We start from the raw sequence: 13,709 nt of genomic DNA, 5'->3' as shown, positions 1-13,709 counted from the left end.
TCACACCTACCACAAATTTTCATTTAAGTTCACATAATTAGAAAAACCTGATTCATTGGGTTGAGTGACGTCTTTAAGTTGTTGCACATGAAAATATTTGATAAGATGTCAGTAGACAGTAAATTTATTCCCATATATAGTAGCATCATTTCAACATAGGGCAGGAATGGTCAAATAATTCTAATTTAGATTACTACAGCACTTTCACAGATATTTGATCTGCTAAACATCTGAAAATATTTAGTAAAGATAATCTCTCAAAAGCAGAGCAGGTAAGACAGCCTATGTATTGCTCTGAAAATATGAAGTGCAGAGCATAATATGCCTTGTGGTCTTGTCCCCACTTGGGATGAATTGCTTGTGGAACTGCCCTGGCTCCTTTTTACATGGTCTTGCCTCTGCCAAGTGTGGTTCCTAAAACATTCTGTCTCACCCACTTACAGTCCAATGCTAGTCTGCTTAGAGCCAAACTGTGCATGTTTTCTGTTTACAGGGCTGCTGGGAAGGAAGGGTGAGGATAGACCTGACAGGAACAGGCAGTTCAACAAGACAGCTGTGAATAATTATGTGCCCACCTCAACATGATGTTCTGACCAGAAACAGACTATATCTGAAATGCCAAGGAGGCCAACTTATTCAGCTCAGCTTGCTTCATCAAAGGCTGTCTCTCTCCTATTTTTTGTTTCTAGGGCATGTTTCTATTGCCTGGTGGTTTTGATGTTCTTCAGTCTCTACTGACCACTCACCAGGCATCTGCCAAGGTACCAGAATACATCACAGCTGACTGCATGCAGCTGCCCTGAATTTTTGTCTTACAGCTGGTTTTGCACAGGAGTGCAAAAACACATTTGGTGTACCCATTCTACCTGTGTTAGACCATTGACTTCAACAGAGCAACACTAAATTTACTTTTTTGCACACAAGAACAGAAATGGACGTACTGTCTCGTTATTTTTTCACACTCCATATAATATTAGTAATATAATAAAATCTTCACAAGAAGCAGAATATTTTAGTTGGGTGCCTAAGTAGTAGGCATTTGTTCGTGAAGCACAATGGCGCCAGTGTGAAAGTGCCAATCAGATGGAGCATAGTCTCAGAGTACAGTAGGTTCACATGTAATTTCCAGAATAAACACTTCTGCTATGTACACAAAAGATGGAATAAATGGGAAGCAATTCTGGCTGAGCAAACCAAGTATTCACACAGGACTTAACATTTGATCTGATTCAAGGGTCTCTTAATTCACAGATGGCCCATGAGGTGACAGAATCTTTTTCTGACACAGTGTGAAAAAAAGCTGCACCACTTGGAAAAACAAACGGGGTCTCAAGAACAGCAGAAGTGTTCTGCAGGGAATCCCTTGTGATTTGAATACATTGGGTGAGAGTGCAGTAGGTAACAGTTATTACATGGCTACCCCAGTATTAGATGTCAGGGGTGCTGTCCTTAGCAGAGACGTGCAATGTAGTAAATCAAGTAACTTTCAGCCAAAATGAACTTCACAAAGCTCCTGTTGGCTCAGTTATGGAAAAGAATCTTTGGCTCAGCCGATAAAGCCTACATACCACTGAGAATATCTTCTCCATGAGTATCAGTGTTGGTTTGGGAAAGCAGAGCACTAGTATCTCTTACTAAAAATGCATCAATTGTCATGAAATAGCAGTTTGAACATCTACATACAGAGGGGGAGACCACATGTAGCATTCAAGGAGGAACTAATTTTCAAATGCTGAATATCAGCAGAATTTATGCAAACTCAGAAAAAAATAAACAGATGGCAAATTTTGCAAAGCTTTGCCTCTGAGTTGTTCTATCATCAATGAGGATGGTGAGGATTCTGCTAAAAACGAACCACAATTTACAGCAAACTCATGCTATTGTGGCTGTTAAAATGGCACCTACCCCTGAGCCACTCTGAAACCTTACCTGGAAGATCTTATTACCAAACTTGCACACCTTCACCTCCTCAGGAGAGATGTATGAGACACACTCTTTGCAGCAGTGGTCTTTGTTTTTATTGCATTCACCAGGAAGTAAGCACCTCTTCTTACATATCACTGTTGAATCCTAGGTACAAGGGTGAAAGGAAATCATAAAATTGTCACCAAGATGTTTGTTCTCCTGTGTGTCCTTATATATTTCTGCTTGCTTACTCATTGCATCCATCCAAGGCCAGTTGCTTGGAATAGGCCAGCTCAGAGAAAATAAATATTATTTATAGATATTATATATTTATTTATTTATTTATATCATAAATATTCTTTAAAGGGAATCTTTCATGGTCTGTGAAGCTAAAGCCCAGCTTCTAATTCTGTTGGCCTGCAAAATCTCACTGATTTGACGGCACTTTCATTTTTTTGCCTTGGTAAAAATGTGTAAGTTGTTGCAGTCATGTTAGGGAACTAAATAAAAAACACTGACCTTGATCAGAAACATGGTAATTCATCATTTAGAAACTCCTCTTCCATTCCAATGCAGTCTTCAAAAGAGGACAACATAATCTGAGCAACTTTATTTTGCATCACACAGGGTGAGGCGGCATGTCCCAGTTGAGGGAGCCAGTAACATTTTAAACTTTCCTAGCACAACTGCAAGCACTCTTCAGATCAGATTCTTTGAGACCACACAAGATGCCAAAGAACAGCATCAGGCTTACAATTCCACAGCCCTACAAATTACTGCTAAGCCAGACAAACATCAGCACACAGTATCCAAGCACTACGGACTTACCTTGCATGTACACACTGTGCAGTTGTCATACATAAATGAGGAGCCATTATCATACACGTTGCTGTGAAAGAGGCAGCTTCCAAATGGGAGGTCAAACACTTTCCTCTGTCCTGAATATAAATAAACAGTAACAGAAACAAAATGTGGTTGAAAATATGCCACATTGTCAACAAAAATAGTAGGGCTTATTGTCACCAGACCAAATTTATGTGTAGTGTGTCATTTGCTATGTGTTTCCACTTCAGTGTGAAAAAATATGTACTTTTAACAGTTCACTATTCTTTTAGTACACATTCATCTCCCACAAATTCTGTGGGATGGAATATAAATTATTTATAGCATGTTTATGTAGGAAAAATCTTTCTTCTCCTTCTCATCATAAAGTGCACAGTGCAACTAAAGGAATAAAAAGTAAGCACTGCAAACTCTTAAGGTAGGTACACTTAAACTAGTTTAAACAGTCTTTGATTTAAAGCAATAACTTTTCAAATAGAGCAGTCTTAACTTCTTTTAGCATATCTATCTCAGGGGTTCACAGCAACCAAGCTAGATCAACTCAGTGACACTGATCAAAAAAAAAAATCATAGTTGTTGTGCCATCTAATTAAGATAGTTTTTTGTACCATGTGTTCACATAAGGCTGCAAGAAATACAGGAATTTGTATCATTTATAAACAGAATGAAGGCAACACAAGATATTCAGTTTCCATAATCTGCAAACTATTTGGGTTCCATGGGAGGGACGCAAGGGCTTGGGGCACTAAACAGGGAAGGCAACACCAAAATCAAATCATTCCTGAAGTCGTGCAATCGTGCAGCACTTTCACATCCAAGTTACAACAGTTTGCATTCCTGTAAGCTTCTGTTATTCCTCAGCTTCTTTCCCATTAAGTTATTTTTTAAAATAGAGCATTATAGTACATACACATGAGCTCTTCACAAAAACACTACACTTATCTCTCTAATTTTGAATTGCCCTGCTTACTTTTGGAGGCAGCCAACTAATAAGCTCTTTTATGAGTGGTTGTCAATCTCCTACCTTATAATTTCTGAGGTCTAATGTTTAATAGGCATCAAATCCAAAGTAGGGAATGCCTACTCTAAGTACATACTAGAAGTACTAGGCCAATATTTTAGCTTTCAAACCATAGGGCTTGGCACACTGTAATTCCTTCCTTTTTCAATAATTCTTGATAAATCTTAAAAAATATTTAAGATTTAGATTAGATTAGAGCCTCTTAAAAAAGTTCTCTTTTCCTCTCAGATATAAGTGAACAAAAGGATAAGCACACAGCAAAGTCCATTGGATTTGCCTTAAGTTTTTACAAATTGAATGTTAAACAAAAGACATTAAATAATTGCCTTTATTCAGTTAGACACAATTTAAACATCACTTTCATGCAAATTAGCTACTTGGAATTAATCTGTGCTTGCATAGCCAGACTTCCTTTCACTGGACGTGTGTCTTTCTCAAGAGGTTTAATTTCTCTTGCAGAACTGACATAAGGAATCAGTTGAGGATGCTCAGCAGCCCTAAAAGGAACTGCTCTACATCCATGTACTGCAAAGCCATGCCACAGTCCTGCCTGTAACGACACTTCTGCTGCTCTCTGTGGGGCCAGGACTTCAATTGCAGAGCTTGTGTCAGCAAGTGAACAAAAGTCCAGTTCTCTCCCACACCCTATTGCCATGCCTTGCAAACCACTCAGCACAATTCTGGGTGGCCAACCCAGTTCAAATAGTTGGTTAAAAACCACTGTCAAAGGAGGCATCACTTTAAAAGATGTGGTGTTGAAGATATTGGCTTAATGGTTGTCTTTGCTGGCTCATAACCACTAGTTAAACTAATAATTCAAGTCCCAGTAGAGTCCACAGCATTCTTCTAAGCTATGTATGCTGAATATCAGGAATTCAATTGCAGGGAGGTCTTTCACATGATACTTTAAAAACCATGCCTCAGCATCCCTGGAAACTATTCTCTTTCCCAACTGCCATGCAGTGTGTTACTCATCCCTTGGCTTTACCTCCCCACCAAAACTTTTAACACTTTCCTGTAAATAGACATAATCTACTCCCAGGTATATTAAATGCTTTAGAGTAAAAACCACATAAAATTATATTCATTATTATTACTTAATTTGTTTAAATTTGGAGGGAAAAAAGAAATTGTAGAAAGATCCCCTTGAAGGAGTCAAAAATTAGTCAAACTGCAGTTAAAAGCTGCAGTTTGAATGCCTAGTTCAAGGAGGGGAAAGTTCAGTCAGGAAAAGCATGAGGAGGAGAGGACAAGGAGAGCTTTCAGAAGGAAAGAAAAAATGTCCTCAGCCAAAACAGAAGCTCAGCATTTGGACTTCTCTTCATTTCATTCCTCTACTGCATTACTCTCTGGTACTGTGGTTGAATGTTCCAGGCAGACATTCATTTATCAGTAGCATTTCTCAATTAGCAAATAAATAAATTCAGGTTAGTTTCAAGCAGTCAAAAATGTTAAGTATTATCAGAACCCAGAACTCTATATAGCTCTACTGGCTCCAAGGCCAGATATCTCTATATCCCTAATCTAGATCTGCTAAGATATTTCAGATAAAAATATAGTCAAAACTACAAAAAGTTTCCATTGAAGAACTGGGAATAATTGGCTCTGAATTTTTTCCAAACCTAGTTATAACCCCATAAATTAAACTAAAGTCAATTTAATTGCTAGAATGTAAGTGCTCCTTGTTTATGAGATAGATGGAATATTAACCTGTGGGATCTGTGGACAAAGTAAGAACAAAACAAGACAGTGCCTTATTTTGTCACTGCCTTGCTTGTCATGACCTGGAAGAACCAGCCCTTCTTAGAGGCTTATGACTCACAGCTTTAAAATGTGTTGGAAAGGCATAATTGAAAATATTCCTAGATGACAGTGTGATTCCATCTTGAGAAGGCAATCCTGAGATAGACTCTTGGATCTGTGGCCTCTCTGGCAATAGTTTCTAAAAATGCAGAAGTTCAGAAGTTTCCTCTGACTTGCATTTCCTCAAAACTAAGAATGCAAATGCTCACTTAAGTGATTATATGAGATGATGAGGCCTTTTTCTTGTGGCAAACTCCAAAGAAGTGGAGTGGCATTTCCTCACACTTCAACCTCCTTTGTAAAATATATAATGAAGCTGGAAATCATCCCTGTATTTGTTCTTCTAAGTAAGGCAACTGGTCTTCTTCTGCAGCTGCTTGCTTAGTACCACCCAACACAACTCTAACACTGACCCTGAGTACCTGTTCAAAATCTGTGGATTGTAAACTCTGAGCAATAGAGTCTCTTTCAACTTCTGGAATTTACCAGCATTGCGAAATACTGGTCTGAAAGATGTTATGTACAAACATATTGTATTAATTACAAAATTCCTAGGGGGAAAAACCACTCACCTAAGCATTTGGGGCAACACTGTCCAGCAGGAATGTGACTGAGGTGCTGGGGACATGAAAGAATGGGGCAGACTTCCTGGATACACTGTGTCCTGCCACCCTGAAGGAAAATAGGCTTCATTAGGAAAAAATTAAAGCAAAATATCAAGTAAATATGCACACACACACACAAGCAGGCAACAGTCTTGAAAAGCCTTACCAAAGACGTATTTGCCAACAGAAATTTCTGCCTGCATCAGGCATACAGGGCATGTAAACTGTCCTTCAAGACTTTCTATATTGCTTGCAGAGACCTTGGATTATCTATATTTTTTTCAATCTCTCAAACAACAAATGCAGTAATTGAAGAAACAGTGTCTTTCTATCTTATTTCTTGGTGTGGATATGATAAAACCAGGCAAAATAAAATCATTATCCAGGAACACTTCCGGATGTTCCAAAAAGTTATTGAGCAATTTTTAATATTACCCTTCATCTCCTGTGTTGTGCCCTTCTAGGCTTGTCTGGGACAGGGATTAAGTGCTGAAGCAAGATGAGAGCAGGTGTTCTTCCACTATGTCTGTGACCTCAGAAGCCAAAATCACTTAAGAAAGCACATTCTTGTTAGCCTCCAAGGCCAACTATGCAAAGCCAGAAGGTCTGCTTTGTTCAGAGGTCAGAAAACCAAGTAGGTACATGAAATTTTGGGAAAGAATGGGTGGGGGAAAAAAAGAAAAGAAAAAGAAAGCAAACTGGACTAGATATATCAGAGGCAAAGACAAAAGCACAGAAAATATATCAAAGATGGAGTCAGTTAAAAAAGATGTTATTTCTCATTCTGCTCTGTTGCCTGATTACTTCATCGTGCCTTCAGAACACTGTGTTTAGCTCTAGACCCTCTACCAACATGTGCTCCATAGGCTTTTGAGAGGTCCAGGTTGCCCAACTTTAAAAATCAGTCCACCTTTTTCTCAGCAAGGAAAGTCAGGTTTTTTCATCTAGCTGTCTTGCCCTATTTATCACTCAGAGCTGCAGGCTCATCCCAGAAATAAGCTTTGCATTCCTGATGCTGTGATTGAAGGCTTATGAACAGTCTCCTCCAACCTACATGCTGAATGGCTCTTGGGGCTCCCTGGGGAGAGATGGAAAAAACCATTCATTTTGAAGAGCTCTGTGCCTGAAATGATGGCATACCACTCCACTCCTAATGGCCTCCGTGAATCATGTAAAAGCTTTTACATGTAGGCAGACCCACTGTTGCACAGAAAATAACATACTGACTGTACCCCCATTCTATAATAAGTTTTCATGCATTGAAGTCTACCTGTCCCATGGGGCTACCAAAGCATCCTGAGTGCACATGGCTGAGGACTGCTCGTAATTCTTTCACTGCAGCACGCAGAAACACAGAGCTTATTGTAGACTGAAACGACTGCTCTAAATTAAGGGTCAGACCAGAAACTTGACAAAACTAAATTAATTCTTTAGTGATGTTTCTTATTATGCTTAGGGAATAGCTCTGTGAGAAGAGACACAGGTGCAGAATGAAAGAAAAAATCTAAGAAGGGCTCTCTGAAGTAATGCTGTGATTCACCCCGGGGAAAAAGGCTGCAAGAAGCCAAAGTTCAAATTTCGGTGACAATTCAGCAAAAGGGAAAGCAGGGCATGGATGTCTCAGCCAGACTGGTGACAGGATCAGGGATATATCCATGGAAGGTAATGAGGAAAGGCTGAGGGAACTGGGACTGTTCAGCCCAGAGAAGAGAGGGATTTAAGGTGACCTAATTGCCGCCTTCACCAGAAGGGAGCCTGCAAAAAAGATGGAGTGGGAGTGTTTAGAAGAGTATTTAGCAACACGAAAAGAAGAAATGGCTTTAAACTGAGAGTAGGCTTAGATTGGGTATTAGGAAGAAATTTTTTACAGAGAAAATGGCAAGACACCTGAGCAGGTTGCCAGAAGAAGTAGTGGGTACTCCATTCCTGAGAGTTCAAGGCCAGATTGGATGGGGCACTGAGCAACATGGTCTTGTGAAAGGTGTCCTGCAGGGGAATTGTACCTAGATAATCTTTAAGTTCCCTTTCAACTCAAGCTATTCGAGGACTCTGTGAAGATAAAGCAATACTCCAACACATGGTGAGCACAGGTCTTTTCTCGCAATCTTGCTGCTGCATTCAATACTCACATAAGCTGTGGCTCTGCACAACTGTCATGGAGTTGTGCTTCTCTGATAGATTGAATTCAAGTTCAGGCTTAGCACACTATTGAAAGCCTTTTTAGCCTCTTGCAGAAGTATTTTTAAAAATAGAAAATGCCATGGATAATGTAAAATATTTTCTCACTTCAGCCTTTTGTTTATAGCTCCTGCCTTACTTATTGTACTGGCCCCTCTGCCCAAAACGAAGACTAGTTCCACCTGTCTCTTCAACTCATTGCTACTCCTGCTTCCAGCTGGAATGCTGCCTCTTAACACCAAACTATTTTCTAACTTGCTGCTGTCCCACATAGGCTCTCCCATGCTAGTGCAAGTTCAAAAACAGTCTGAAACAAACCAACCCATACCCTTTAAAGTGGGAATAATTCTACCTGTGCTACCAAACTTAGGGAAATAATTCATTGGGCACTCAATAAATGTTAAAACACACAACAGTTCTATTTTCTTAAAAGCCTCAGTCATTGTAATTCAAGACTCACAAAGCATTCAGAATACCTGCTTTCAAAGCAGCTGGTGCAGCCAGTGCTTTAAATTGCATGGAATAGAGCTGGGTAGGAAAAAATGAGTGCAACAAAAGTTCAACAAAAAACCCAAAATCAATGGGAAAAATAACTCTGGAGAGGAAGAATATTGGCTTTGGATGACCTAAGCTAGGATGGGAATTGCACAGTGAACACCTTTCTTCTTCCAGTTCTCAATTGAATCTACAGCTTTTAGCTCACATTTCCTTGCTTGATATCATCCAGGCAGCCAGAATGCTCCAGGTCAGAAGCAACACCCTCCAGTTATTCCAGTAAAACCAAATCTGAATTGGAAGCCTGCACAGACCAATAAAGTACAAGTGACATCTGCTTCCTGTGAGAACTGCTATCCAAGATCTAGGCAAATAAATCCTTGAGCAATTGTTAACATGAAACTTGAATCAGAGGAGCCTGCTGCAGTTCAGTCTTTTGGAGGTAACAGATTTTGTAGGAAATCTACTGTCTACAAAGAAAAGATTCACTTTCTACCTTGTAGACAAATAAAAACATTTTATCTCCTGCTGCCACCTCATATCTGCAAGACAAACCAAAAGGCTCTGAAGCCACAGCTCAGCAGGTGGTGTGGACTGAGGTTTCGTCTTGTCCAAGCAGTTTTCTCAAGAGACAGAAGAGAGGGGGAGATGAAACAGCACTTTCTAATGCTCCCACGAGAGGTCCATCTTTGAGAAAGACAGATAACAAAGCCTTCTTTAAAGGAAAGCATGGAGCTGGTCCATCTAGCCATCCATTCACTTCTGCTCAGCTCCTGCCTCAATTATGCTATTTTGCTGCTCAATAAGCAAACAAGTAACTTGGCAGTGTTGAGAGACACACCCTTTGAGGATCCAGGCTATGATTGACTGCTGGACACACTGGATGGAGGACAAAGTGCAATTTCTGGGTAGGCTACCCACATGCCTGGTGCACAGCACATGTGCAGCCTGTGTTCTGGGGCAGACAGAGAAAAAATTGTCTGCAGAAAAAAGTCTGCAGGTTGGCAGTCTGTTGTAATTAATCCCCAAGAGCCTTGGGCTTCATCTACCAGGAGGACAAGAAAGTGATCACCACCAACAGCTTTTCTTCAGCAGATTTTTAAAGCATTCATGAAATCCCAGTAGGACAGAGATTTCCACACTCCCAATTTGTTTGCTACTGATAATGAGCATGTCTAAAGTTAATAACATTTTACATGCATGATTTTTAAGGTTAAAGGTTCACATCACTATTATCAAGAACCAGGTTTCTTGTGGGTATCTCATTTTTCTATTTGACTTTCAGGTTTCATCTCTGCGCTTTAGCGAACCTATAAATCATCTAAAAAAGATTCCTCTTAGTTTTGCCCTTTGTTCACCTTACACTTGAAAAACTTCTCATCCTCTAACAGAAGTAAAATTTCCATTGATTTTGCAGAATATTTTGTCTAAGTACGGATAGCATGAGGAGTCAGTGGATTGCAAACATTTATTTTTAACTTTCATTCTAGAAGAAGTGTGAAAGGTTTCAGTTTCATTTGCTACTACTGAGCCTATCCTTACAGGGAAAAAAAAAAAAAAGGAAATATCAAAATAACATTTCTCTCAACTCTGGGATACATATTCCAGACATTAAGAGCAAGGTCAGACACACACTGTAGACTCAGCAGGGTTGTTGTAAGAACTAAGACAGATGTTCAAGGCTGTCTCCAGCTATGAAGAAAGATTTTACGCCACCAGCATGAAAAAAAAAAACTTTGAAAGTTCAACAGGGTCACTACTGAGCAAGTCTGCCCCATGCCAGTGGCCAGAGAAGCCAAATAAACACCCAACTGTGTGACTGTTTGTCTTCAACTGCTCTGTCCCAGTGCAAGCAACTACAGTCACCATGAACATAACAAGAAACATTATCAGTTCTGTGACAGCAAAGGCATAAAGGCAATAAATAGACATGTTCCAATAAAGAGATGGACATATTATTTGAGATCCCAATAAAAATGAGTATTACCATTGTGGAATTAAAAAAATATTGAGTCATTCCAGGCCTCATTTCATTACACCATATTGGCTAATGTGTGTAGGGCTTCCTAGGTGAACTGGACAGTGTGTTGGCTTGCATACACCTGGTGGCCTCCAGGAGCTCTATCTGACTTATTAACTACTGTGTGATAATAAAGATTTTGACCACCTCCCAAACGTGCATTAAAAACATAAGCCAGGCCAGCAACATGTACTATGCAAGCATCTCCAAAATGCCTCTGGAATCACATGCCATGAAAACCCATACCTTGAGTTTACAATCAGATTATACAGTCTCTGATGTACCACGTAAGTAGACTTCAGGTACAAAAGGGAGAGGATACTGTACTTAGAATGTGGGTTTAATCTGGAAATTTAATCGGAAAGGTGTCCTCTCCAAGATCAGATGAAAGGCACTCCACTTCTTGTAAGAATGATGGTGCAGCATGGGGTGGACAGCCTCTGGAAATAACTTCACCCCTACACAGTATTTCAGGGCCCCTGAAACACCCATGTCATGCACAGTGAGAGTTCCCTGGAAGGGTCACAGGAGGAAGAAGGTTTTTAGGAAATGAACAAAGTAGCAATACAGTTCCCAGCATAAAAGCAATCAGCACATCAATCAGACAGACAAGCCAGAGCTTCCCACATCCCTGCAGCCTGATCTATTGTCTAGATTAGGATTTTTAAAATGCCTCTGTAGAAAGCATTGGATAAAATTCAGAATGGGGAGATCTTCAGCTTCCATTCAAAACAGCAGGTATTTTAACTGCAGGTATTTACAACTGTATGTGCCAGATTTTTAAACTTTGGATTTAGATCTCAAACCACATTTTCAGCAATATTGCTCCTATGGGAGGGCTTTAGAAAGGGGCCCTGGTGACAGTCTACAGTGGTGTCCTAAGAACTGCATGTGAAAAAAATGCTCTACAGAGCTCACATATATGTTAATACCAGGTCATACAGATTGGTGTGGATATAAATAAATCTTCTTAAATGGCTTAAAAATCACCTAAAATCTAGACAGATTAGAAATAGTAAGATAAAAGATTATTTTGAATAAATTACTGAACCAAGTTGGGGCAAAGCTAAGGCACAATTCTTGAAATTATTTCAATTTTTAATCTCAGCCTGGTGAAAGGCATTGACATAGCAAAAGAAGCACAAGAAATTCCAGCAATTTCTAACAGGTAAAAGTTTGACTTCCACCACCTATCTTTCTACACGTACCCTTATGATACAACTTGTTAGGTGTACAGTCTGTGTCATCAACAAGCTACAATAACCAAAAAGTCTGGCTACTTGTCTCCAGCTAACGTAAATTCATGTCCCTGTGTTCCTTGCAAATTGTAAGCGCTGTTGCAAAGTTTCACAGAGTTAGATCTTGACCTAAAAACCAAGAATTCTCCCTCCTTTGGAAGTTACTGTGTATATTATTGTATCCACCTGCTGAAGAATCAACTACATTAATTCATTAATTATTTATTTAGGATAGAATGAGGGCTCTAAATACTGTTACGTGTTCCAAATTATGTGTTATGTTAACCAAACACAGTGTGTACAAAGTGACATGTAGGTGTCAAGTCTATCCAGTCTTGCCATCCATTCCTATTCACAAGAGCCACTTTTCCTGGGATTGGTTAGATTAAGAGTATAGATTTCTCTTCTGTAGTGGGAAGAGTGTTGCTGTTTGTTTGCTGAAATATCCCAGCTTCCTCCCAGAGACTGAAGTACGCTCTTCTGGGGTATAGCTCTCCGCTTTGAAATGAGACTGTTGGGGAGCTGCTGGTCCTGCTTCTTTCAAGTTTCACAAAAACATGAATTGCACTGAGTGTCCTGTGGGAGGAGGTGGAAGACCAGGGTATTTGCTGCCTTAGGTGAAAGGGACCATTCTGGAATAGGAAATTATGGGTTGCAAAGTAACTTTCTTTAAGGTACACACAGACGGAGACACTTGTCCTAAATTTCACAGTTGCTGGAACTGGAGAAGGGCTCCTTGGAGGAGGTCACAGCACTCTGCTCTCAGCTGGGGGACAGTGCAACCAGCACTTGGCCACATTTCTCCAGTCTAATAGCACTATGCAGAAGTGTTGCTGGAATGATATTGCATCTGGCTCCACAACCCAGCTGAAATCAAATTGTTTGCTGACCCAGTTGCTTACTCGCAAAGTAACACAGCTGAACAGCCAGCAGCCCTCTCGCCTCTAGGGCTTCCACACTGTGCTCTTGGCTCTGTTGAAAGTGATGCTGTAAATAGCCCCCCTTCTCTTGAAAGCCCTGAAAGGTTTAATTGTGGTGCATACTTTGTCTCTTTCAGGCTGATTCCTAAGGAAAGAAAGCTTATGCAGGTGGAAACCAAGGACATCTGTAGTTTGTGGATCACTGACCAGCTCCAGCCACAAATGATCAAGGGACTACTCTGAAAAAGGTATATAGAGACAAAACAGCAAAGATCAAACTGACAGTACAATCTCAAGGACATTAAGTTCCTACAAGTTTTTTTTCAAAGCCAGACTGCTGCACAGAGTAGAGAGCCCCCAATTTCTTTCTTAGCATGAACTCCAGAAAGCATCCTACAGTGTCAGGCAGCAGCTGGCCTTCTAGCTAGCATCTCCCTGATCTTCTGCCTTTCATTCAGCGCTTGTGTCATGAAGGTGTTGGGAACAAAAACAGATTTTTGCAGATAGGACAGATCAAGTGCCACACATCTATAGAAATAAATCTTTGCTGCTTCTGCTGTTCTGGGAACATAATCTACTCCTAGGTTAACAGGAACAGTGGTACATAAGACAGGTCTGTGTCCCACAGCTAATGAGATTTTCCCATGAGATGAGGCATTTTTCTTTATGCCATTCCTGTGT

General features: G+C 40.1%; 1 protein-coding gene across 1 annotated transcript in view; it reads right to left on the bottom strand.

Moving 5' to 3' along the window:
- The window catches only part of BMPER (BMP binding endothelial regulator), a 145,364-nt gene that overhangs the window by 67,097 nt on the left and 64,558 nt on the right, over positions 1 to 13,709 (bottom strand). Inside the window, exons 7-9 of the mRNA XM_058024342.1 lie at positions 6,145 to 6,244; positions 2,734 to 2,843; positions 1,930 to 2,070 (exon numbers count right to left, since the gene is read on the bottom strand). Coding sequence (XP_057880325.1) covers positions 1,930 to 2,070; positions 2,734 to 2,843; positions 6,145 to 6,244 — 351 coding nt within the window. The remainder of the gene's footprint in view (positions 1 to 1,929; positions 2,071 to 2,733; positions 2,844 to 6,144; positions 6,245 to 13,709) is intronic.

Source organism: Melospiza georgiana, chromosome 1 (genome assembly GCF_028018845.1).
Source record: "Melospiza georgiana isolate bMelGeo1 chromosome 1, bMelGeo1.pri, whole genome shotgun sequence".
NCBI lineage: Eukaryota > Metazoa > Chordata > Aves > Passeriformes > Passerellidae > Melospiza > Melospiza georgiana.
This window is presented reverse-complemented; position numbering and strand designations above follow the sequence as displayed.